The sequence below is a fragment of the Halichoerus grypus genome, chromosome 5, assembly GCF_964656455.1.
Source record: "Halichoerus grypus chromosome 5, mHalGry1.hap1.1, whole genome shotgun sequence".
NCBI lineage: Eukaryota > Metazoa > Chordata > Mammalia > Carnivora > Phocidae > Halichoerus > Halichoerus grypus.
Window position 1 is genome coordinate 130,848,091 of NC_135716.1, and position 26,275 is coordinate 130,874,365.

Consider the following 26,275-nt stretch of genomic DNA (forward strand, 5'->3'; position numbering starts at 1 on the left):
CAAACACTAAGATGTGGACATGATAGTTATACAACCGAATTTACAAAAATTACTGCAAGTGGCTGAGACCTCTAAGAGTTGAGGATTAAAAGGAATACAAGTTAATGCCACATAATACAGGAATATCACAATGGGATACATTTGGTAATTAGATTTATTTATTTATTTTTTTAAATAGTAAGTACAACCTTATATCAGCAGAATTTCACAGTAGGCTTTTCAAGTATTTGATTTTTGGTTTATGATAATTATGTGTAAACCACTGCTTTGAGTGCTGTTTTCAACAATATGCAAAAATCACACTTGATTTAAGAACATTCATTTAATAATTTAAATTCTTCAGAAAAACATAAAAAATGAATTATCATTCTATTGTAAACATGATCAATATAAATCTTAAGCTATGAAAAAAGATCACAATCCCAAAAAGCAGCACAAATCCCACCTCCTTCAGAGGCAAATGGATACCAAAATTAATAAAAGATATTAACAGAATTGACCTGTCAATTACAATAAGGGAAAGAGGAAACTGTTTTTAATAAGGATGATCCCTGGAAGGTTACAGCTCTGAAAGGTAATGAGGTGCCTTAAAATTTTCACTTGAAAATTCTGCAAAGGCTCATTAATGGTCCATTCAATTACGAAGAGTTGATCTTCTCAGGAAGCGACTTCTACTAGCAGTTCTGGAATGCTAGTTACGACCTGCATTTGGAGAGTGCTGTATTAAAGGTGCACAAGAAAAATATGTTATTAAAACTGCAGGCAACGACTTCACTTCTTCCAAGGACTCTTTTCTGAATACGACCATTTTTTAAATCTGCACTTCAGCTGAGTTCCTTGCACATTTATACAGCCTGTCTATCATAGGAAGAGAAGAGGAAACCTTCAGAATTCACAGTGAGGCCACTCTAAAAAAAGTAACCACCAGGGCGCCTGGGTGGCTCAGTTGGCTGAGTAACTTTTTTTTTTTTTTAAGATTTTATTTATTTATTTGTTAGAGAGAGAAAGGGAACACAAGTAGGGGGAGTGGGAGAGGGAGAAGCAGGCTCCTCACCGAGCAGGGAGTCCAACGCGGAACTCGATCCCAGGACCCTGGGACCATGACCTGAGCCGAAGGCAGACACTTAACCAACTGAGCCACCCAGTCATCCCAAGTGTCTGACTTATGATTTTGGCTCAGGTCATGATCTCAGGGTCATAGGATTAAGCCCCAAGTCAGGCTCTGCACTCGGCAGGGAGTCTGCTTGAGATTCTCTCTCTCCATCTCCCTCTGCCCCTTCCCTCTGCATTCTCTCTCTAATAAATAAATAAATCTTTATAAAAAATGAAAGAATGACCACCATCCCCAAGATTAAGCCCACAAACACACCAAAATAATTAAACTTACTGCTGCCTTCAAAGCTTGACCTAGATCTTCGAGTAGGTCTTTTTTATCCTCTAAGCCCACAGAGAGTCGAATCAGTGTGTCACTTATTCCAAGGACATCTCGGTCACTCTTAGGTACTGATGCATGGGTCATGATTGCCCTAAAAGAAAGAATGAGCAATTTTTTGATAACTATATTGTATCTGTCTCATAAACTGCAATTATTTTCAGTTTTTTTCTTTTCTAAATATCAAATTCTTCATATGCCTATAATTTTTCACAGGCAAAAAAATAAGGAATTATGAAAATTACCTTTTCTGATCATTATTGTAAGATCTTTTATCCTTTCTATACCATCAATATACTTAATCCAAACACTGAATGTGCCAATCAAGCACTCCCAGGCAGGAGGGAAAAAGATAGCCTCTAGCTGTGGATTTTAACATCTGCCTGAAGGAAGCTTTGGCCAACAATCGTATACTCCATGACCAACCAGCTGGACTTATAAAAGGTCTGTTGGACCAAGAGCCCGCCAGAATTAATTCCCTCCCAATCAATGGATTAATCCAGAATGGCACCTTGTGAGGCAGATCAGGGAAAGACAACCCAGGAACAACACCAGTGGCAACCAGCGAGCATTAGGAATTCCAGCACATAACCCATGAGTGTAGAGGCCTGGAAGGATTTTCAAAATTAGCTAGCAACTCATCATCATTAACATGATAGAAAGGTAAAGCACCTACTGTGGGTCAGGCACTACAGTAAGAACTGGGAAACCAAGAAAAACGAGATATTTGTCTCGGCCCTACATGACGAAGCAGAAGCCAAAGTCTATGACAATTCACAGAACAGAATAGTCTACAGTACATGCCAAACAAGAATGGACAGCAAGGACTGCCAGAGTTGAGAGGAGGCAGAAAACTGTGCGGGCTGAGGCTGAGGCACCATGGAGGAGAGGCTTATAGTCTCACTGAGCCCTACATACATACACTGCTACCAACACTCATCCTTTCTGGGCACACAACCCGCAAAATCAATGCCTAAGTTGCTCTGTCCTATCTCACTTCAGATCCATGGAGAGAAAATCTCAGATGTGGTCAACATTTTGTGAGTATCTTCTTCTTTCATGCTACTGAAGTGGTATATGCCAACATCCTCCTTAAAATGTTCTGCCTTGGGTACCCTATGACCCAGCAATTGCACTCCTGGGTATTTACACCAAAGACACAGATGTAGTGAAAAGAAGGGCCATATGCACCCCAATGTTCATAGCAGCAATGTCCGCAATAGCCAAACTGTGGAAAGAGCCGAGATGCCCTTCAACAGATGAATGGATAAAGAAGATGTGGTCCATATATACAAGGGAAGATTACTCAGCCATCAGAAAGGATGAATACCCAACTTTTACATCAACATGGATGGGACTGGAGGAGATTATGTTAAGTGAAATAAGTCAAGCAGAGAAAGTCAATTATCATATGGTTTCACTTATTTGTGGAACATAAGGAATAGCATGGAGGATATTAGGAGAAGGAAGGGAAAACTGAAAGGGGGGAATCGAAGGGAGAGATGAACTATGAGAGACTATGGACTCTGAGAAACAAACAGGGTTTTAGAGGGGAGGGGGGTGGGGGGATGGGTTAGCCCGGTGATGGGTATTAAGGAGGGCACGTACTGCATGGAGCACTGGGTGTTACACGAAAACAATGGATCGTGGATCACCACATCAAAAACTAATGATGTATTGTATGGTGACTAACATAACATAATTAAAAAAAAAAAATGTTCTGCCTTGGGTGCCTGGGTGGCTCAGTCAGTTGGGTGTCTGCCTTCAGCTCAGGTCATGGTCCTGGAGTCCCGGGATGGAGCCCCGCATTGGGCTCCCTGCTTCTCCCTCCCTCTCTGACCCTCACCCTGCTCGAGTCTGCTTCTCCCTCTGCTCCTTACCCCACTTGTGCTCTCTCTCAAATAAATAAATAAAATCTTTTAAAAATATATAAAATAAAATAAAAAATGTTCTGCCTTTTCAGGCTTTTAATTCCTCAAAAGAGAGTATACATATAAAAATAGGAATTTAGGCCTGTGAGACCAATAGACCTGTACGTGAATCAGCCCCTTCACACACTTGCTGTGTGGGCTGGTAGAAGTTACCTGTCCTCACAATCAATTTCTTTATCTAAAATCATAACAATAGCTATCACTTATTATAGGCCTACCATGAGGCAGGTACACTACTAGGTCATTTGTGTGCATTAATTCATTTTCTTTTAAATGAATAGAAGTTGGATATAAGTCCTATCCCAAAAGTTTATCACAGTCATTAATGGAAGGAACATATATAAAGCATTTGCAAGTACCTGGAGTGTATTAGATGCCTAATAAAACATAATAATTCCTAATAATAATTAACATTTATTGGGCCCTTAGTATGAATCAAGGCACTGGCTTAGGGATATTTTTCCCCCATGTTCTCATAACAACTCTAAGAGCTGAGTACAGTGTTATCCACATTTTACAACCGAGGAAACAGACTGAGAGAACATAAGTAACTTTTCTGAGGTTGCGGAGTTAATATGCGTCGTCAGGCTGGAAGACCAATCCAGCGCACATTGGCTCTGCTCCCTCCCTCCCCTATTGCAATTCTGTACTCGTTGCAGCGGTTGGGAGTCACAGAATGAGGCAAGAACAGACAAGCCCTGACCTAAATTCACTCGTCCACTGGCAGGCATTGGGATGATGGCCTAGCTGGCTGGTACATCTGAGGGCCAAGCAACTTTAAACCAAATCCCTGAAGAAATCAGGAGGTGTCGATTCTTAAGAGAGCCTTAAAGTAATACACATTTTATGACTATGAAAAATAACCCAATTTCATATGCTGAGTGTGCCCTCTTGTGCATCCAGACTTACTAGCAGGCATCTTCTTGAAAGACTCACAAAAACCTATTTGTGTTATCTTAATTATTTGAGTATTCTTTGGGTATCATACATTTTTTTTCTTTAACTTTATGTGAAACTGCCTGACTCTTCCAAGAAGCTGCAAATTACCATGGAGAGGATGGCAAATGTGCCTAAATTGTGGTAATCCCTGACACCCCTTAACATAGTGCCTCCAGAACAGTTATTCCAGAAATGTGTATGAAAATTAAAACACAGCAACATGCCGGGTGCATTTAGTACTCTTGAAAGTTATTAGGTAATGATGTTCATTACCAGTGCAATACTTAAAATACATGAGCAGAGTAACATCCGATAAAATCAGGCTACAGCTCTGGAATGCTGGGTGGGACAGGTAATCAATAAATGGTCATTGTTATTTTAATTACTAATCCCATTTTATGGATGAAAAAACTGAAGCTGGAGGTGAGTAACTGGTGGAGTAGGTCTCAAATCCAGATTCGGGCTGCTTTTGCCTCCTCTCATTGTTTCTATGCAAAGCCTCAAGAGTGAAGTTGCTAACAGATTCCTTTGTGACATCTGAGTAATCAGCAAAACTTTCTGAATCTTTGTTTCCTTATCTATAAAATAAGCTATTGGATCCCTGATCTCAGGCTGCATGTTCTAACATCCTCTGGTGCTTTGATACAATTAGATGAACTGATTGGATCAGGAATACCAAGGTAGATTTTGGGTTTATCTTGCAGATAACACGAAGCCATTCAAGGTTTATCCAGAGAACAGAAAATAAACAGATTTGGTGGCATCTCTGACTGTCAAGGGCATGGAAGTATTTCATCCATTTCTAAGAAGCCTTGAAATCAGCCCATCTCATAAAAGCCTCCAACTCCCCTTCCAGGGCAGAGTGGGATAGAACAAGTAGCCCCGCGTCAAAGGTCAGAAATCCTAAACTACAACTCTGCTGGAATCGCCTTCAGGCAGAACGGAAGGAAGCAAAATTGGGGAGGACACATACAGCTGAGATTTTTATCAGGGTCCCCATTCTACTGGGTCCATTCTGATTAAATAGCTCGATGCTATTCTTATTGTCAAATGTCTTGAATTACTCCTGATGTTACCAAAGTTAAAACACTGAGAAAAACGGAAATATACTCACGGAAGCTCAGCAAGACTTTCGTATCCTCCCAAGCTCTCAGCCAGAGTAAATAACTACGGCAAAGAAAACATTCATTTAGATCATTCACTAACGTAAAAATACAAAACTAAATGTTTTTAACAAAATGGCCCTGGACACAGGGTGAGAAATGGTGGTGATTATGAAAAAAAAGTACAATTTGGGCAAGAAGCCCAGAGAAAAAATGAAAATAAAATCCGTAACACTGATGGCACCGATTAGACATACGAGGTACCAACTTTTAAAACATTACAAGTTGAGGAAGGTGAATCTCTCCTACCTTCCGGATTTGGCCCTCTACTTAAGTGATACTTAACTAACACGAGCCCTAAAACCTCAGCATTATTACGTTTGAGACCTAGCTCTGTGGTTACCCTTTAAATAAAAATCTCTAAAGTCTACCAAGTTATACACACTTGTTAAAATTAATCACTTACTAAATTAATACATACACACTTACTTGTTAAAATCTATCACTTACTAAATTAATACATCCATTTAACTCCCTCCTGGAGCAGGAAAAAAAAAAACCTGTTTTTGTTATTTAGTGTTACAGTGTCATAATTTTACAAATATTTTAAAATTACTCTTACAACGGTATTTAATTAAATATACACTATCTTTCTGCTTTTAGTACAACTTTTAGATACCAGTGGACGCTGACTAATCTGGCAGCAGCCTATGCATTAGACCTCAGTATTTAGAACTCAGCCTGTTGCATGAGCTCTGAAAGCCCAGTGTATGGAGTTACAGAGGCCTCTCTCCCGGAGGCCCTGAGAGCCTCCTGGCAGCGTGAAACATCAGACAAAGGCCTCCCTTCCTTCACCCCAGGCAGATGCAGCCTGGGAGGCACAGGTCTGGAAAGCCACTCCTAGGCTGGATTTCAGGGAGGCCTTTGTGCCGTGCACTAGCCACACATTACTTGGAAGTTTCACACAACATTTCATTTGGAAAAGGGGTTCGATTTTCAATAAATCTAAAACCAACGCATCGGGACATTCCGTCTCTCTCAAACTGATGGCCGTGTCCGGAGAGTTCAGTAAACAAACATATTCAGATGTCTGCTACTGCGCCAAAGTCGTTTTCCAACCCAAAGCATTTCATGAGAAAGAGGTCTGTGGGTGTGACCTGCATGTCCAAAGACGTGAATCTGAGTTGGGTGGAAAGGAGAGATCATGAACTGCTGGAATCTGCCTCGGCGATTTAAAAAAACCTCGTTTGAAAGTTTACCTTGAGGTTCTTGAGAAACGTCTGAGCATGCTGAAGAGTGCCCTTAATATAGAAGGTGATCATCCCTGGGCAACCTGTGCACTGACGCTTCGCCAGCTCATGCTGAGGATGAGAGGGCAGCCCTGTGATCATGAGGCACAATAAAAGTCTTATTTTAGAGTCAAACATGTAATTTCAGAATGAAAAAATTCACTGTTTGCTTAAAGCAAACTGCAAATAAGCCTAATAATGATGAGCTTTACACCACGTCCACATATGACAATGTGTTCTGGCCTCTAGCTTCATTCTGACCTATCTCTTCTACCCTCTCCATGCTCGAGCTACATCAACTTTCCTTACACTAGCAGTACTGCACTTTTTTTCATCTCAGGACCTGTGTACAAGCTGTCCCTTTAACCCAGAACATCCTCCCCGCTGACTGCCCCAGCCCCTCTATTAATTAGGTCATTCTGTAATTTCTTGTTTAACATCTGTCTTATCCACCAGACTAGCTCCATGTGGAGAAATCCATTTATTTTGTTAATAATTGGATCCCAGGTCCTAGTTCAAAGCTTGCTCCATCGTGGGCAATTAATAAACATTTGTTGAATGAATTGGAATGTCTGTCCATGCCCTTCTAACAAATGCTTCCCATTCAAGGCACAGGCCAAAACTCTTCTCCCTCCCTCCATTCAAAATACATACCAGTCAACAGCTCTTTACCTAGGGGACATATAAGGCATTTAATCTCATATGTAGTTCTGTCTTGGCTTATCTAAATTCCCTGAGGACAGGAATCAAGCTTAATTCTCCTGTCCACCAAGACCACGTGGCTAAAACCTCAAAGGGTTCAAAGTAACTATTTACTTAAGACCACACCACAATTTAAAAGATTGGCAAAATAAATTCAAAGAGTAATATATAAGTCTGCTAACTCCACATGAGTTGGCAGAGGTGAAAAAATTTGGAAAGGAAGTAAGACAGCTTCAGGGGAATTTTGCTGCGTAAGTAGTAAGTCTCAATTTGATGAGTATCCAGGCCCAACCTAAATCAGATAAAAGAGCTAATGAAGAATGGCAGACTGAAAAGACTATAAGCAAATCAACTGGAAAGTACAATGTTGCAATCCTGGAACAGGTAAATACAAGCCTTCAAGCTAAAGACCATGGCAGGAACATCTCATGCGTAAAATCAATTTCCTAACATCAAAGCAACCACTAGATCAGAGGCAACACAAGGACACAGACCATTGTCTATCTTCGCCACCAAACCCCCCACAGAGCCTGACATACAGCAGTGTCCAATAATATATAAACAACATAAAAATACATGAAAGCAGCTACCTTACAACAGGTGTCATACACAGATACTTAGGATAACCCATAAAATCCTAGTGTAAGCATATATTCTTAGAAATCATACAACATTGGGGCACCTGGGTGCATCAGTCGGTTGAGCGTCTGACTCCTGATTTCGGCTCAGGTCATGATCTCAGGGTTGTGAGATAGAGCTCTGCATTGGCTCTGGGCTCGGCGAGGAGTCTGCTGGATATTCTCTCTCACCTCTCCCTTTGCCCCTCCCCCCAACTTGCACACGCTGTCTCTCAAATAAAGAAGTAAATCTTAAAAAAAAAAAAAGAAAGAAAGAAAGAAAGAAAAGAAAAGAAATCATATCAACATACCAGGATAAATAACCTTTTCTACCCAAGGATTAGATTCCAGAAACTGGGCAACTGCCATTCCATTTTCGAAATGCTTCTCCATTCGGACCTGTAGAGTCTTCAGACCTCGATTGCAGAGGTAACAGTCAACAGGGGATGGAACTGCTCCAAGAGCTGCAAAATGAACATATGCTGGGTTAGTATGAAAGGGGGGGAGAGACCCAGAAGATTCTCTCACTCTCTTTTTCATTATAGTGACTCTGAGAAACGAGCTACAGAGGCCAATGTTTGAGTTTTAGGGGAGAAATTAATATATCAAATCAGAAGCATAAGAATGAAGCCTAAATAGTACGCTCAAAGAATGGGCTTTAAAATGAGAGGGGAAATGAAGATCCTGCAAACTAAACATGAACACAATATGAACATTTCAAACATGAACATAAATAGTCCTTTCTATGATTTCCATTCAATGACATACTGCACATAGTTGAACCTCGTATTTCTTTGAACATGTAGAAAAAACAGCATTCAGCTCCTATTGTTACTGAAAGTTCTACCAACATTCTATTTAGCTTTTGTCTAAAGCAGCCTAGGAGTTACTATGCCTCCAAGGTGTGTACCTCACCTCAACGTTTTATAAATAAAAGGAATTTATCAAGCAGTAAGTTTTGGTTTTCCTCCTTGGTGCCTCTTTTTTTTTTTTTTTTTTTACTTTAATGCTTATTTCTTTTATTTATTTTTTTACTTATTTTATTTTATTTTTTTAAAGATTTTATTTATTTATTTGACAGAGAGAGAGACAGCAAGAGAGGGAACACAAGCAAGGGGAGTGGGAGAGGGAAAAGCAGGCCTCCTGCCGAGCAGGGAGCCCAATGAGGGGCTCAATCCCAGGACCCTGAGATCATGACCTGAAGGCAGTCGCTTAACTGACTGAGCCACCCAGGCATCCCTTTATTTATTTAATACTTATTTATTTTATTCCTAATTATGTTTGTATCTTATCTGTCAAATCACAATGGTTAAACTAAGCACCTTCAAATAAATCCTTACCCATACTTGAGATAACTAAACTATCTAAACAGGAAATGGTGTTTAGACATCTGTTGAAAAATATAAGTTTATATATTAAGTGCTAGTTAAAGTTAACCACCATTCCAGATATAAAAGGTGGAGTATAAGAAAGCCATCATTCCAAATGTTTTATCTAAAGAAAAAAAATCTAGTCAGTCTGAAAACTAAAAATTCACTTGGGCTTTACCCAATTATGGTCAAAATCAACATGGATTTGAAAAATAACAAAATTCATCCCTTGAGTCATGTTGTAAAGCCCTGTTATGTCCCAATTATATTTTTATATCCTAATTTTTCTACTTTCCTTTAAAAACCAGAATCTTTCTCCTCCATTCCTCATTTCTTCCTAATTTAGTAGAATGCTATTACTTCACAGCATTTAGTGGAACTACAAATATCAAATGTAGTCCCTCTGAGAGAATAAGGGGAATTCTTGGACTTTTTAATACTTACAGTTTTGTAAGAAACGGAGCCTATTATGGAGGCTCTCAGAATTAAGAGACACTAAGCCCATTACGACATCACTGTGGCCTAAAACAAAATAAAAACCTTTAGGTTAAAAACAATGTATGTTTATTCTTCATTCTAAAATTTCTACAATGTAACTTTCACTTGAAAAAAACTCTCTGGGAAAAAGCCCTATAAAATAAGTTTAAATAAACTGTATTCAATTTGATAGTACCAAATATATACACCTATACCTATAACAATGAAATAAAAATCATATAAAAATTAAAATGTTTCTTTTTAAGCTGTCAGTAGAATAAAACTATAACCTTTTTTGGTAAATTTTAATCCTGTTCATAAGTCATGAGCATAGTTTTGTCTGCTATAAATGAAATCCCATATTTAACCAAAGTATAAATTTTTTACTTTCTACATGAGTCACAGAGAAAACCTGAATAATAGAAGAAAAAGGATCAAAATATCAAGCCCTGTGGTATTTTCATCTATCCATGGAAAGGAACACTCAAAGTGTAGACTATGTATGTCTTACCATTCATATATTTCGTTGCTGAATACATACAAATATCAGCTCCCAGAGCCAAAGGCCGCTGAAAGGAACAAAAGATTTTCATTTTAAATGGTAATTCACTTGAAAATATGCTTCATTGCATGCCTATTTGCTATTATAAATTTCATTCCTTTTCTAACTTTTCAAAAATACACGCATCTTAAAATTTTCCAGGATTTCTCATGGTATCTTTCCCCTCCCCCTGCCCAAATAAAAATGCAAAGCACTGGACCCAGTATTCAATCCAAAAGCACAAATTTTCTGGAAATAGCAGGTAAAATCTGGTCAACAGGTCTCCTGAACTTGTTTCTTTAGAGGATTTGCTGGCTGGTCCTAAGTGTACTTACTAAATTTTACAATGCAGAGATGCTGGCATTTTATGACTCAGTAAACACATGAAGTAGTAGACATAAATATTTAGCAATTATTATGTCAAGTGAGTATATAACATGCTTAGATTTTTGATCATTAAAACCTGATAATGTATGCTGTGATTATTCGCTTGATGTGCCATCATCTTGACTCTTAATTACTCTTTTTTTTTCATAATTACTCTTTTATTATACTAGTTTTGCCAAGTGTAAAGTCACTTAGAAAGAAATTTCTTTGGATTGTTTTCCCTCACCCAATTTTCCTGCAAATCAATCCTTTAGTCTTAAAACGTCTTTGTTTATAGTGAGAATTAAAGTTATAATCAACTATTCACTAAAAAATATATATTACCAACATCTTTCTATTTACATTTTCTTTTTTTTTTAAAGTAAGCTCTGTGCCCACCACAGGGCTTGAAATCACAGCCCTGAGATCAAGAGTCACATGCTCTACTGACCCCCAGCCAGAAGCCTATTTACATTTTCTTTAAAAGAGTACCTGTGTGTGTGTGTGTATGTGTGTGTGTGTGTGTGTGTGTGTGTGTGTCTCTTTTAACCTCACCAGTTGTTTCGTCTTTGGAAGGTGTTAGTATAATGGGCTATAGGACTTTTCATTTGGGGTGTTTCAAAAATAGGATGTTTTAAGTCAGGTATTACTCAAAGCACTCTCTACATAGGTGTTTGCGCATCTCCAAAGTGATGGAGTCAAACTAACTAGATGACGTCTCTTCCAATGCTAACATTCTGTAAACTCTGTGGTCAAAAGAAAAGGAAAAATGAAAACAAATAACTAACATCTATTGATATCATTATGTGCTGAGAACCATGTTAAATTCTTTACATATCCCAGGGAAGCACTATACAAAATATTTTACCTAACTCAATAAATCAGTACTTTAAGATTCTCATTGTACAGATGAAGAAGAGGGACGAAGAAAAACAAAACAGTGGTGCCTGAGTGGCTCAGTTGGTTAAGCATCTGACTCTTGATTTCGGCTCAGGTCATAACTCAACTGGTGAGATCGAGCTCCATGTCAGGCTCTGCACTGGGCATGGAGCCTGCTTAAGATTCTCTCCCTCTCCCTCTGCCCCCCCTCCCCCAGCTTGCAAGAAAGAAAGAAAGAAAAGAAAAGAAAGAAAGAAAGAAAAGGAAGGAAGGAAGGAAAGAAAAAGAAAGAAAGAAAGAAAGAAAGAAAGAAAGAAAGAAAGAAAGAAAGAAAGAAAAGAAGGAAGGAAAGAAAGAAAGAAAGAAAGAAAGAAAGAAAGAAAGAAAGAAAGAAAAGAAGGAAGGAAGGAAGGAAGAAAGAAAGAAAGAAAGGAAGAAAGAAAAAAAAGAAGGAAGGAAGGAAAGAAAAAGAAAGAAAGAAAAGAAGGAAGGAAGGAAGGAAAGAAAGAAAGAAGAAAGAAAGAAAGAAAGAAAGAAAGAAAAGAAGGAAGGAAGGAAGGAAGAAAGAAAGGAAGGAAGGAAGGAGGGGAGGGAGGGAGGGAGAGAGAAAGAAAGAAAGAAAGAAAAGAAGGAAGGAAGGAAGGAAAGAAAGAAAGAAAGAAGGAAGGAAGGAAGGAAAGAGAGAAAGAAAGAAAAGAAGGAAGGAAGGAAGGAAGGAAAGAAAGAAAGAAAGAAAGAAGAAAGAAAGAAAGAAAGAAAGAAAGAAAGAAAAGGAAGGAAGGAAGAAAGAGAAAAAAGAAAAGAAAATCGAAACAGATCATTCAGATTAAAAAGCTGGTAGAAGTAGCACTCACATCTAAATTATGTAAATCGAGAGGTTCTACTCTCAAACTCTGAAACTTTACGATGGTATGTCCATTTTGCCTTTTGTGACATATTTTATAGACGATCCAGAAGACAAAAGGCAGGGAAGAAAGAGACTGTATCCCAGTTTTCCTGAGGGTAAAATAATGAGAGGACCTTTTCAGAAGATCTACTGTATAGAACTAATACATGTGGCCACTTAGGGACAACATGATTCTGATTAACTCAACTGGAATGAATGCAGATTGAAAGGAAGCAAACTGCAGTCCCTGGTATGCGGAAATGTGATGTGGGCTTCAGAAAGGTAGAAAAACTGGACCTATTTTAGTGACAGTAACAGGGGGAAAAAAAAGGGCCAGGCCTGATGAGTAATCTGGGCAGGCCCAAGCTAAAACAACGCATGCAATCTCTTTGGGAATATACAGGACTCACTGTGACTCAGCTAGAGCAACCCTATGCTGTGTTAACTGGCCCATAGCGCAAGTGGTATATGGGATAAGGAGTTGGGATAATGAACCCAAGAGTGAAAATTACCTGGGACAAACAGATGATGCCAGGAGATTTTCACTTGGAAATAGACTGCTTTAGTGGATGTAAGAAGCAGCCAAAGATATATCGTGAGCCAAAGGTAGGTGGCCCATGAAGCTGTCCAAATGGAACGTAGCGAGGAAATGTATTTGAGGAAAACGAAATAAAACCTGGTAGTGTCTTCTCAATAAAATGGAAGAAGGTGAAGAACAGATTTATACAAACTAAGGCAGCAGCCTGTGCCAATTGCAGGGACCCAAAACAAAAGGGGGGGAAATATAAACAAATGAGCTATCAACATCTGCCTAATTTAAGAGTAGCAGAAAATGAGCTGGGCTTTCAGGAACTCTGCAGGATAAAGGTAAAGTACAGGAAGCGTAATAAGAAGGATCATAAAGTACAAGCAGGAAGGAAACAGCGAGGAGAAGGTAAGCTCCTAACAAGGAAAGGAAACAGATTGGGCTACTTGGAGGAAAGAGAGAGAGAACATGTGGGGAAAGGGCAGACAGCTAATCAATTATAGAGCAATCCTTAGATGATCTACCAAAAGGAACAAAATAGAAAGAAGCATCTGGAAAAAAGTAAGAGAAAGAAGAAAAGGAATGGAGGATGAATGGGAGGTTTTGAGGTGGGAAGAGATGTATGTAGAGGAGTAGGTAGGAAAAGAGATAGTTTAAAAGGAGCACTATAAAGGACTTGGTACTTATAGCTACAATGTGAAACAGGGAGTAGAAATACAAACAAGGTAAAGCTAGAGAGAGCTGGGCATAGTCCATGGGGCACTGAGGGACGAGAAACCAGAAAGGAGGAAAGTGGAGAAATAATAAGTATGACATACACTGAGATGTCATGCAGTATAGCTTTTGTTTTCCTTTTATTTGGAAGGTTAGCCAGGTTTAATTATATATTTTAATAATTTAATAGCATATATTAATATATTTTAAAATAAATATATATGCATTAAATATATAACATATATGCATTAAATATATAACATATATGTTTTTCAGTCACACCATATATATAAAAACAACATAACTGATTTATAACCAGCACATAAACATTAAAGTCCCTACTATTTATAAAGCTACTATTTATAAAGCACTGACAGATAAAATCACATAATAAGGCCAGCTCTTCAGAGAGTTTACACATCCTGAGAGAACTTAAAAACTTTAATTAAGACAACATTTAAAACACACAAAGTCCCATAATGGATATGAACCTAGGGTTGGTTGAAAAGATATTAGCTAATGGTAGAAAAGGTCCAATTTTAATTCTTTGTCTAATCAATATCTATGATTAGATTCCATGAGTTTGATAATGATTTTAATGCAAACAAGTCTTTCCTTTCCTAGTTACAGGTATCTGTAGTCTACTAATCATGCCAAAAAAATCATTTTCATTTACCTGGAAATAGGCTGACATGAAAGTGTTATCCACGACCAAAATGATGTCACCATGTTTATGGACAGTATGTGCACAGGCTTCAATGTCAATCATCTTCAAGCTAGGGTTTGTGGGGGTTTCAATCCAAACAAGCTGAAACAATTCAATAGATGATAATAGTTTATAAAAATACACTGCACCAATATATGTCTCATATATTGTAACCATCTGGCAGACTACACTGAAGAATGTGGGTGATGAAGTTGCAAGGGTTGAATCTGAATCCTAGCCCCCATTAATTTCTGAGAGGTCATAATTAAGTAACTTACCCTCCATATTCCTCAAATTTTACATCTGTACAATAGGGTTGATAATATTTCATAGAATTGTTATAAAGATCAAATGAAATAATGTTACGTATAAGAAGAAAACTGCTCAAGTTAATTATTGTAATTACATTCCATTAAAAAGAGGATGGATTTCAAAGATATAATTCAGTGTCTAGGAATTTTGTTCTCAAAGGTAAATAATATAGAACATTAAGATGATAGCCTAGAATCTTCATTAAAGAGAATTATCCCTACAATGCCAAACATATGCTAAATGTTAACTTTAAAAACGCCAGATGCATGAGAAACTATAAAAATAAGTACCCAGAACTTGAAGAGCATGGGTTTTAAAGTGCAGGAGAGAAGTTACACACAACAGAAAACCTGGTCACAGCTCATTTAAGGAGACAGTATCATATCCCAAAACCTAGCACAAATCAGGCACAAAGGAGAGGCTTGACAGTGACTGAGAAGACCAAAGAAAAGAAGAAATTTCTGTTTGTTAAACAAGATGCCACTGTACTGAATGACATTACCTATAGCTTTCTTTTTAAAAGGGTTAATGATTCTTTATTAATATATAAATGAGCAAGATATCTAGTTTAATATTCTTCCTACTCTAGACTCTTAGAGTAGAAAAGATAAGGTAATTAAAATAATGCAAATTCTACAAGAAATGATTATTTTAAAAATCTGTAAAAAATCATTTCTGGTAAGAATCCATTATTCATATTCATAATAAAAAGTAATTAAAATAAAAATAATAAATACAAAGTTGATTTTGCAGGGACTTAAAAAATCTACTTCATATGATGAGGCAGATATTTCAGGGGGAAAAAAATGTATTAATTCAAGTCAGTAAAGAGCCACTACATAAAGTTCTGTTGACAAGAATTAACATACTCACAATTTGCTTTCCTCCCTTAGAAAGACTCAGACCAGCTATTTTAATAAGTATCTTTTCTCCTAAGCAAGATAAAAAACAAGTTCCTTTGAAAACAAACCTTAATCACTCAAAGCTCACCCCTGTGCTAATCTTCAAAGTAATCATTTGTGTGAGAAAAGGTTTTCATTTTTTAGCATTCCCTGCAACATAATCTTGAGTACAATTCAAACCTTTTAATCATTAGCAAAAAGTTGGAAAAGGCTGACTTATAAAAGACATTGGTCCTTCTTTTACCCATGCAGAATTTAAATGAGGCCCAAGAAAGAATATCACATATGCCATTCACTCAGGCACAAAACACCTTCCAGTGGCATGCAAGCTTCCCAGGATGGAGGCTAAAGATTGCTTGTGGCCCATTCTCTACTTGTAACTATTATTTTGTTGAAGTATCGCTTAAAATTCTTAAAAAGCCAGTATGCTTAGGGTCTGGGGTCTTGGTAAGCTTCCTTTCCTGCAACCCAATCTCTGTGATGACCTCGGTTAGCAATACCAGTTTGGTAATGCAGTACATAATTGTATGCTTTTGCCAACAAATTTTTTTCAGTTATTATGTGTTGGGTACTGCACTGAGCATTTCATATGCCTTATCTCATCTAATTTACACAACCACCTTTCTATAAAGCAGATGCAATTATCCCCATCTTGCAGATGAAGAAATTGAGACTTTGGTTAAATAATTTGCCCATGATAATACACCAACTATGACACAGAATTAGAACTTGGATCCTGCCGTGGAATTCACGTACCTAACCATTATGCGAGAATATTCTGGAGAAGCCAGACCTATATTAAACTTGATGGTTTCCAATGGCTTCTAATAAAATTTGTTATTCAAATTTAAATTATGTCTTCTAGTAAACAAAATGATAAAAACAAAACAGCACACAGAAAACAGACAAAACTGAAAACTGAGTTACCTTGGTTTCTGGTGTAATGGCTGCCTCTAGCAATTTGGTTTTGGAACAATCAACAAAAGAAATCTTTAATCCAAATTCAGTTGCCACCTGCCTGAAGTACCTGTTTGTACCTGAGGCAGAAAAGAATCAGCAAAATGGAGAGGACACTGTACTGAGAAAAGTTCACTCCTCATTGGTTTAAATACTTTAAAAATATAAGGAAGTGTCAATCACCAATAAAAGAACAACTAACAGCAAATGTACTTTGGTTAAACCATTTGGATATCTTGTATAGTAAAGAATATAAGGCTTGGATTTTAAACTGAAAGTTAAAGAGTCAAATAAAACACACTTGATATCCACACTAAATGACATGAAGCAGAAATGTTTCTGAAAACATATAATTTCTACACTTTAAACAGTAAGTGGCATGCTCCCTGAAACATCAATATATTTTTTAACAATTTCTTCCGAGTACTCAAATTTAAAATAAATGAACCAATGTTCAAAATAAATTTTTAGTCTGATTATACTTTCGCAATAGAAAAAAGCTGGTTATTATTCTTTGTACTCTCTCAATCTTTTTGTTATGTGGTTCTAAAGCTTTAATAGATAAATGAGGCAATACAAATTAAACAACTACAGTTTTATGGTGAAAAAGATAAATCATTCAACTTAGAATAATTTCTCTTATAAACACTGTTCTGGATTTGATTTTTACATAGGCAAATTTCAAGGAAAAATTGCTCTTATTGATAGCCCACCAAAAAAAAAAAAAAACCAGAAAAGAAAAAGGAAAAATACTCTATGATCAGAGATACACTGAACTTTTGATGCTGTATAGACTGACCCTAGATAATAGAAGATTGAAAAAGAATGTAAAGAATTGTAAAAATCAATAGCAATTTTCAAGATTTTGTATCTATGTGTGCCATGAGGTTTTTATAATGCACTATAAAAGTAACTAAAGGTGTGCTATTTCTATTCAACAAACTATCATAGGAAACAATGATAAATACGAAGCACTCTGCAAATTTCTAAGAGGGTTAATATGATTACTGAAAGTCTCTTACATACATTTAACTTTTTGTTAATAGGAGATAGATAAAATGATAATATTCTAGAAATCACATTTTAATTATTTGGAAGCATTTGGAATATATATATATACACACACATATATTTACAAAACTTTTTGCTATTGTTTTGATCATAAAAATCAGTCTTGCTTAAAGGTAAGGGCAACCTGTCTTCTTTACCTTCCTACTCACCACTTTAAATAACTTGCATTTAAACTGTTTAGAATGGAAGTTCTTAAATTTGGATCCATGATGGACTTCAAGGAGTGAAACCCCTTTACCCTAAAATTAAAATGATAAACATTGGGTGTAGTCTTAAGCACACTTTTCCACCTTTGGGGGGAAGGGGTCCATATTTTCAACAGATTTTCCAAAGGTTCCCTAAAACCCCAAGTGTATAAATATGTGGGGGAGATAGAGGGGTGGGTAGAGGCAAGCTCTTTGAGCGTGAACTGGGTTATAGTTCATCTTCACTGCAGGCAAAAATTTTAAGTAACACTAGAACACTCTCTCTTTAAACACTATCTTCTCTGAGTAGAATAGATCTGAAAGTTGATCAGGTCCAACATCCTCATTCCAGCAGTTTAAATAAAATTATTATTAAACAATCTCTCTTACAAGCAGTTCCAGAGCATAGACCCTAAATGTTTATGCTCTTCCTTTACCAAGTCTGGGTCAACACGGAGGTGTCCATCACACCTTTAAAGGATAATAAATGATCAATAATCCTAGTAACATTGTTAATATAATTCAGGACCCACTTTACTGTCTTTAAAATATCAGCTGACACAACATGCATGAGAGAGGCCACCTACCTCCATACACATCATCCATACAAATAATTTGGTCTCCTGCTTTTAAGAGATGGGTAATAGTCACAGTGGCAGCTAAACCTGAAGCAAAGGCCAAACCTAAAATAAAAGCCAAGTTAGGGTAAGCCGAAAAAGTCAAACCTCTGGGTTGAAAAACACCTACGATATTTCCTTGCATTACTTTATGTTCTTCTCTCTGCTCATATAAGGACAGCAGTCACTACAGTCACAAGAAGTCCCCTGATGAAAATACAATTGCCAATTCCCCCTTTCTGTTTCAAAATTAAAATATCTTTAGGAGAAAAAATATACAATTCTGCTTTGGTGGTAACATTTCTCTGAAACACTTCAAAGAAATAATTCTTTACAAAATTCTGAGATTAAAGGCCAACTGCCAATTAAATTACAGTTTAAAAACGACAAGCTCTAAAAAAAGTTTCAAACCTGAGGAACAGAGCTAAGGTATGATTCACTCATTAACTATAAGGATATCCAATTGAGCAAATATTTTAACAAAACTCAAAATCAGACCTGAGATGTGTCTGGCAAATTTGAAAAATTTTAAGTGTGGAATCTCCTTTAAATAAATATGATCCCGAAATCTCACGTAGGACAAAAATAATGAAAACAATTAAAAAAAAAAAAAAAAAAACCTGACATTGTGTACATTAAACACTATAAAAGAAAATATCCTGACAAAATATCAATGCATCACCTTAATGATAAAAATCACCTGTGACTGGGCGCCTGGGTGGCTCAGTTGGTTAAGCTACTGCCTTCGGCTCAGGTCATGATCCTGGAGTCCCAGGATCGAGTCCCGCATTGGGCTCCCTGCTCAGCGGGGAGTCTGCTTCTCCCTCTCCCGCTCCCCCCTCTTGTGCTCTTTCTCTCTCTCACTCTCTCTCTCAAATAAATAAATAAAATCTTAAAAAAAAAAAAAAAAATCACCTGTGACTGGTAGAAGGGATAATTCAATTAACTTGAAAAATGTAATTCTTATAAAATCTTTTCAGAAAAGTTTAGGTTAGAATTACAGTTCTCTACTCAGCACATCTGTAGTCCAATGGTGAATTCATATAGAAGGATAAACTTCATTTTTAAAGATTGTATCTATTTACTTTAGAGAGAGAGAGCATGAGAGGGGGGAGGGTCAGAAGGAGAAGCAGACTCCCCCACTGAGCAAGGAGCCTCATGCGGGACTCTATCCCAGGACCCTGGGATCATGACCTGAGCTGAAGGCAGACGCTTAATGACTGAGCCACCCAGGCGCCCCGAGAAGGCTAAAATTTAAACCCAGTTAAAAACAACTGTGCTTTCTGGAGCCCACTTGAAAAAAATGTCTGCCATATGAATACTCAGGCTTTACCCTCCTGCAGGAAATAATGTTCCCTGTACAGTACTAAATTACAGAAGTTTAGTGTTCAGAAAGAACTCCCCTCATCCAAAACAAAAGACAAAACTCCCCAAACCCCCAAAAACCCACATTAACATTTCTAACCCCGGCACTCTTGCTATGAGAAAACTCGTAAGACTCATTTTTTCTTCACTATTCTGTCCTCATTCAGTATCATTCATATAAAAAATACAAAGATGATTTAATAGTAATCCACTCCCTTCATGAAAAAAGATTCAAGGAGTTAATCCCTAATCTCTGAGAGCATATTATCAAGGGCACCAGGTAAATGTTTGCTGGTGTTGTTTTTAAGCATTATCAGGTGAATGAACCAGAATATCAGAAAGTTTGTATTCTCAGAGGTAGTGTTACAAAACTCAGTTAATATTTATCTATTTATACTGACACCTTCAGATGAAAAGTGCATTCACATGAATACTAACTGGCAAATTCTGCCATTTTGCTTCTATTTTTACCTAATAATTACACATATGCATATTACGCCATCTATGGGACCTTGGACAAAAAACTCAGTATCTTAGTAAAATAAAAGTTTTGAACTAGCTAATCCTTACTCCTTTCCAATTCTAAATTCTGTGCCTCTATGATTTTGTCTATACATGTAAGAATGCGTTCTACACTTACAAACTTTGAAATGGAAATCACTTACTGTACTTGGCCCCATCCAGTGCTGCCACTGCTTTTTCCAAGCAATTCCTGGTGGGGTTTCCGGAACGGCTATATTCAAAACCCTGAAGAATAGAAGAGTTTATCCTAAGAGATTTAAGTTTATTTATCAGAGTCCTAACAGAGACACCTCCACAATTAGGGGTTCATCCTACGATGATGATTTTCTATTATTCAGTTAAGACATGTCTTGCCATTAAATAGAAGCTTAACATGTCTGCCTTCCCAGCATCCTGGGATAGAGTCCCAGGCTCCTTGTTCAGCGGGGAGCCTGCTTCTCCCTCTCCCTCTGCCCCTTGCCCCTGCTCGTGCTCTCTCTTTGCACCTGCTCTCTCTCAAATAAATAACATCTTTAAAATAAATAACTAAATAGGAGCTTAACAATATTGTGGCTGCAGTGGTGTGAAAGGTTCTGAAGTCCACCAAACTGGATTAGAATTCTACAGCTGTCCCTTATGAGCTGTATGCCAAATAGGTAAGTTACTTAACCTTTCCTAAAGTCCATCTCAGTACCTATAAAATGGGAATAAAATACAAAAAACTAATTTGCAAAATTGTTGTGGTGATAATATTATACAATGTATATAAATTCTCTACATGGTGCCTGGTACATGCTAACTACTACAGAAACAGTTGTTTTTATTATTAGCATTATTATTATGTTCAACTCATCTTTATCCATTCATCTGGGGACATCAGGAAAAGGGAATCACCAGAGCCTGCAGAGTAAACTTACTTCTAACCTGTATTTCATTTCCTAAGAAATAAGTGATACAAGTCCTGTTTAGCATCCTATAGGAAACTATGAACAGATCCTACAAATGCTCAAAGTTCAGATCTTGGCTCTACAAAAGTAACAAAAAGCACACAGTAATTCTTGGCAAAGTGGCTACGCACAATTTCTTAAAATTTGCTCTTTTTACCTTTACCATACTAGGAGTATTCATTCATTTTATTTAATACTCATGGGCAGCTTTTAGGAAAGTGAAGCCAAAGATTATAGGGAACGTCAGAACCAGTATTCATTGACTGAAAATGCTATAATTTTCTCTCCATGCCTCATATAGCACATAACAAAACACAACAACCACTTTTTACATTGTTTCTGATTTAGGAGCTCCTAGTATTAGTAATATATATATTACCAAAATATGTATATTTTAAGTTTGGTTGCTTTGTTTCCTTGTTTTTGACAAACTGAGTAGACATATTTTATAGGGTTCCAGGATATCCTCATCCCTCCCTCACCATCACCTCCTTGATGTGACCTGTATTCCCCAGACAGAAAAAAATCTGTTTGGATTCATGTGGCTACTGCCACAGAGACGTACCCATGTCTCCATAATTATTCACTGCAGAGATTTAACTTTGGGGTGGGGGCGAGGCATATTTCAGTGGCAAACTCCCACCCTCTCGCCCATTCAATAGCTTTCCAAATGGAATAGGAGAAATAGATGCTTCTCTTCAGCTCCTCAGATTTTCTTTAGTGCTCTTCACTGAGTTCTTAAAGGTACTAAGAGGTGTCTGGTATTTGTAGATTTTACCACCCCGGTTGGCTCTCTGAAAATATTTAATTACTATTATCTGGTTAAATGGTTAACTTTTATACCAAGAGCTAAAGCTTGGACAGTCACATGTTCACAAAACCCTACACCAGCAACAGACTGCAAGCTTGGAAAACAGATTGTGTACACGTTTTGATTCCAAAATACAGTAGCTAGAAGCATCCTAAACCAGTTGTAAAAATGCCCTTTAGAACTGTACCTCACAGGTTTTTTGGGGGGGGGTGGGGGGATGGGTTAGCCCGGTGATGGAGCACTGGGTGTTATATGCAAACAATGAATCATGGAACACTACATCAAAAACTAATGATGTAAGGTATGGTGACTAACATAACATAATAAAAAAAAAATTTTTTTTAATTAAAAAAAAAAGAACTGTACCTCACAAAACAAAGGGCTATGTTTAAAAGAATTTTCCTAGACTTATATAACAACACACTAAAGAGGTTTTTGAAGTCTAATCAAAGCTTTGGACCTACAAAGTTTATTGAACTGATTTCCTTAAAAGCTCAGCAACTTTGAAATACTCCAAGATCCCATCAGTGTGTTACCAAAAGGGATTAACAAAGACTGCTCTATCAAAAACTTGCAATTATCTAACTCTAGGTCAGTTCCTTTTGTATAAAAAGTATGTAATACCTGTCCTGCCCTCTGACCTGGTTGTTGTGAGGATCAAATGGAAAAAGTGTAAATGTGAACACTGTGAAATACCAAACTACTAAGCAATTATAATGTACCATAAAGCTTAACATATATATCAACAATTTGTGTGGTAGGTACTGGTGAACCCCATTTACTCACGATTAACCTGAGGCTGGGATAGGTTAAGCAACTTGCACAAGGTCACCCAGATCAGAGGAGGTGGTGTCAGAATTCAAACCTAGCCCCTCTGACTAGGTGATTTGTGCTCTTAATCACTAAGCCACACTGCTTAAATGATGCAATGGGTTAGATTGTTACTAGTATTATTGGAGTATAGCAGAGTGTAGCCTAATACCTAAGAGTAGGGTTCTAGAGCAGGGTTAGAATCCCAGCTACACTATTTACTAGCCATGTGGCCTTAGGCTAGTTACTTAATATTCCTAAATCTGTTTTGTTTTTTTTTTCCATAAGAAAAATGAGAACCTAGTCCAGACTAGGGTTGTTGTGAGGATCCCAGACCATACTTGTAATACATCTGACATACTACCTGTAAGTCTGTATCTAGTCCATAGTAAGTAAATCACTTTTAGTAACAATACAGCCACTGGGCATGATCTTGATTCTAGGTGAGTTATCAGACCCTGAGGGTTTGTGGGTTTTTTTCAGTTGACTCTCTACATGTCTTTATAATTTTTGCTGCTAAGGGTAATTCAACAGAGTTATGACCCTCAGTTTTGAACTGCAAATTTGCCAAAATTACATGAATTTCAGTTCAAATCTATATGGCAAGTTGGACAAACTGTTCCTTCCAGTCCTGCTTATCAAAAGAAATGCGATCACTGGACCAGCGAATACAAAGATTTAGTACAAGGAAGATTACGGGTGTAGTAAACATCCATTCGGGTGCCTTCCTGATGTATAAAGCATTTTATAAATTACCTGCATGGCTTTTTATATATAAGACATCTCTCTTTACCCGCCCAACCCAGCCCCACCCCCCACCTTCCCAGCCAGCCCCAGCTCACCGAGTGCTGGCCGGGAGCCTCTTGCTTGAACGTGGTGGACAGTGAGATGGGGGGCACTACAGCCTGGGAGGTCCATTGCTCCGGTTCCTGGCCCACATGGATGGCCTGCGTGGCGAAATGCTGGAAGCGAGGCTGGAAACCATACGGGGAGGCGTCTTTTTCCTGCATGCTGAGCTGCGAAGGAGGGAAAGAGAAAAAAGAGCAAGGAAGATAAAACCAGAAAACTGGTGCGACAGGGCTTGAGACACAAGAATCAGGAGAACCGGAGCTAAAGACAAGGCGGGCTGATGACGGGGAGCGGACAAAAGCCTGACTCCGGGACTCAGTGGCTCGGACTCTAGTAGCCGGCCGTGTGGTGTGCGTTCACCGCAGGCGGAACCAGCGAGACCCAATGAGCGAAGGCCCCGACGCGACCCCCGTTCCTCATTGGCCGGAAGCGGAGGCGTTGCCTGGAGCGTCGCTGGGACCGCCCTTCCCGGTGCAGAAAGTGGAGCAGAGCGGGAGTCTGTGTGTCCGCTTGGTGTTGTTCCCTACCGCCGCAATTCCTGAGTCGGGGCCTGGGGGAGGCTGCCATGCTGGCTCCAGTGAGCCACCCGGGCGTCTGTGTGACCTCAGGCCGGAGGTTCGCCTGAGACATGGAGAAAGGCGGGCTTGGTGTTGAAACCGAGTAACCTTGTAACAGGCCACACAAATAGCCTCCTCTTACTGTCCCCAGTGTCCCTGACCCCTACCCCCAGCCCCTTTTGTCCTGAGGGCGGTGCTGACCGACGCAAGCAACGAAGTGGAGACGTACGAAAACCGAGGCACAACCTGCCAAATTTGCAGCTTGGATTCTCATTAACTGCGGCGGCCTGCCCTTTAAGGTACACTGAACTCTGTAATGACCCAGTACTTGCGATAATTGAAACCTGAGTGAGGGTCATATTTTTCTTAAGTAATGGCGAAGCAACTGTAGTGAAGATCTCTAATCAGAACTCTGGCAGCTTAAGAGCCATTCAAATTTGAGCTTTCGAGCATCATTATCTTCTTTTTGAAGTACCCGGAGAAGCTCTCCCTGATGAAAAAGATTGTATGGCTTAAACCCCCCCAAAAACAACAACAACAACAACAACAACAACACCTTATTGGAGCCTCAAATCCTTACACAAAATGCCTTCGTTGTTGCACAATTGACAGCAACATTTTTGTAGGAAAAAGGAAGCAGTCCGTGTGACGATTTACCACTCACCTGCACCCAGAGCCCTACTTTGAAGGATTACTTCTTTTAAACAAACAACAAAAATCTCCTTGTTCCCTAAACAATACAGATTTGACCTACTTACTATCGTGACTATTTTCTAGGACTAGGGAATTTAGGAATATTTCTGTTCCTGCAAAGTATTAGCTAAAGATCTGAAACTAATGAACCAGTTAAGACAGAGGAGAATATGGAATGAACAGTTCTTAAAATTTTAAGGACTGTGGCATTTGCTTTTCAAATTAGCTTCAGGCTTCGCTTGGCCATTAAGCACTAGAGAAGCAGTGCCTAAGGGCCTGTGAGCTTTTAGAGGCCGAGCAAAATTTGTATGCCTGGGGGAAGAAATGGATAGACTCCAAAACACTGATAGATATTAATATATATTTAATTTTTTCTATTTAAAATATAACATGTCAACTGCAACTCATCTCAAGACGTATATGTAACTGTACATATGTATGTTTTTATGTGATATGTTTGGGGACCAGGAGGGTCTAAAACAGTACCTTCTAATATTTGTGAGCAAAACCTGAGTTGTATAAATATGGATATTTTATTTAGTGTTACTGTAATAAAGGATTCTTTAAAAGAAAGCACCAATATAAATGCTTTAAATTCTACCCTTTTTTACTCTTATAAATCGAGGAGACTTTATTAGATGGTAGGTTAATATTATGTATTGAGGATTCCTATGACTCAGCAATTTTACTTGTAGGAATTTATCTTTCACATGTATTCCTACATGTGTGCGAAGATGAGCCAGGATGTTCTTTTTTGTTGTTGTTTGTTTGTTTGTTTGTTTAGACTTTATTTTCTTATTTGACAGAGAGAGAGTGCACAAGCAGGGCGAGGGGCAGGCAGAGGAAGAGGGAAAAGCAGGCTTGAGCATGGTGCAGGCTGGATCCCGCTTAACCGACTGAGCCACCAAGGTGCACCCAGGATGTTCTTTCTACCTATTTTTGCCATTTTTAATGTCAAAAGAATGTAAAACAGCTTAAATATCCATCCATAGGAGACTGGTCAGTCAGTTACGGTATAGTTCTGTGATGGCTACAGTATGGCAGAGAAGCAGGAAGAGATTGATATGAGCTGGTATGTCATGATCTCTAATTTCTGAGACAGTAAAGCAAGGTGCAAAACAAAGTATATGTTAATGCTTCCACTTTTTTCAAAAGAGTATACCATGTTGCATTATTTTTAGATAGATATATGATTTAATGGATATAAAAATCATTCTGGT

The 26,275-nt window shown here is 38.1% G+C and overlaps 1 protein-coding gene across 2 annotated transcripts; it reads right to left on the minus strand.

The window, feature by feature from the left end:
* Positions 1-136: 136 nt before the first annotated feature.
* Positions 137-24,154, minus strand: CTH (cystathionine gamma-lyase). 2 transcript variants are annotated; one of them, XM_036116897.2, is made up of 12 exons: positions 23,799-24,154; positions 20,553-20,634; positions 18,493-18,588; positions 16,620-16,729; positions 14,449-14,580; positions 10,372-10,429; positions 9,828-9,905; positions 8,325-8,477; positions 6,665-6,786; positions 5,417-5,469; positions 1,388-1,526; positions 137-718 (listed from the first exon to the last, which is right to left on the minus strand). In XM_036116897.2, exons 1-12 carry the CDS (start codon positions 23,964-23,966, stop codon positions 692-694), a joined length of 1,218 nt encoding a protein of 405 aa, XP_035972790.2. In that variant the 5' UTR covers positions 23,967-24,154; the 3' UTR covers positions 137-691. The 2 variants fall into 2 exon arrangements, 1 of the variants encoding a protein (XP_035972790.2); XR_013448125.1 differs by lacking the exon at positions 137-718 and adding an exon at positions 1,944-4,641 and having other exon boundaries at positions 1,390-1,526.
* Between the last annotated feature and the right edge of the window lie 2,121 nt (positions 24,155-26,275).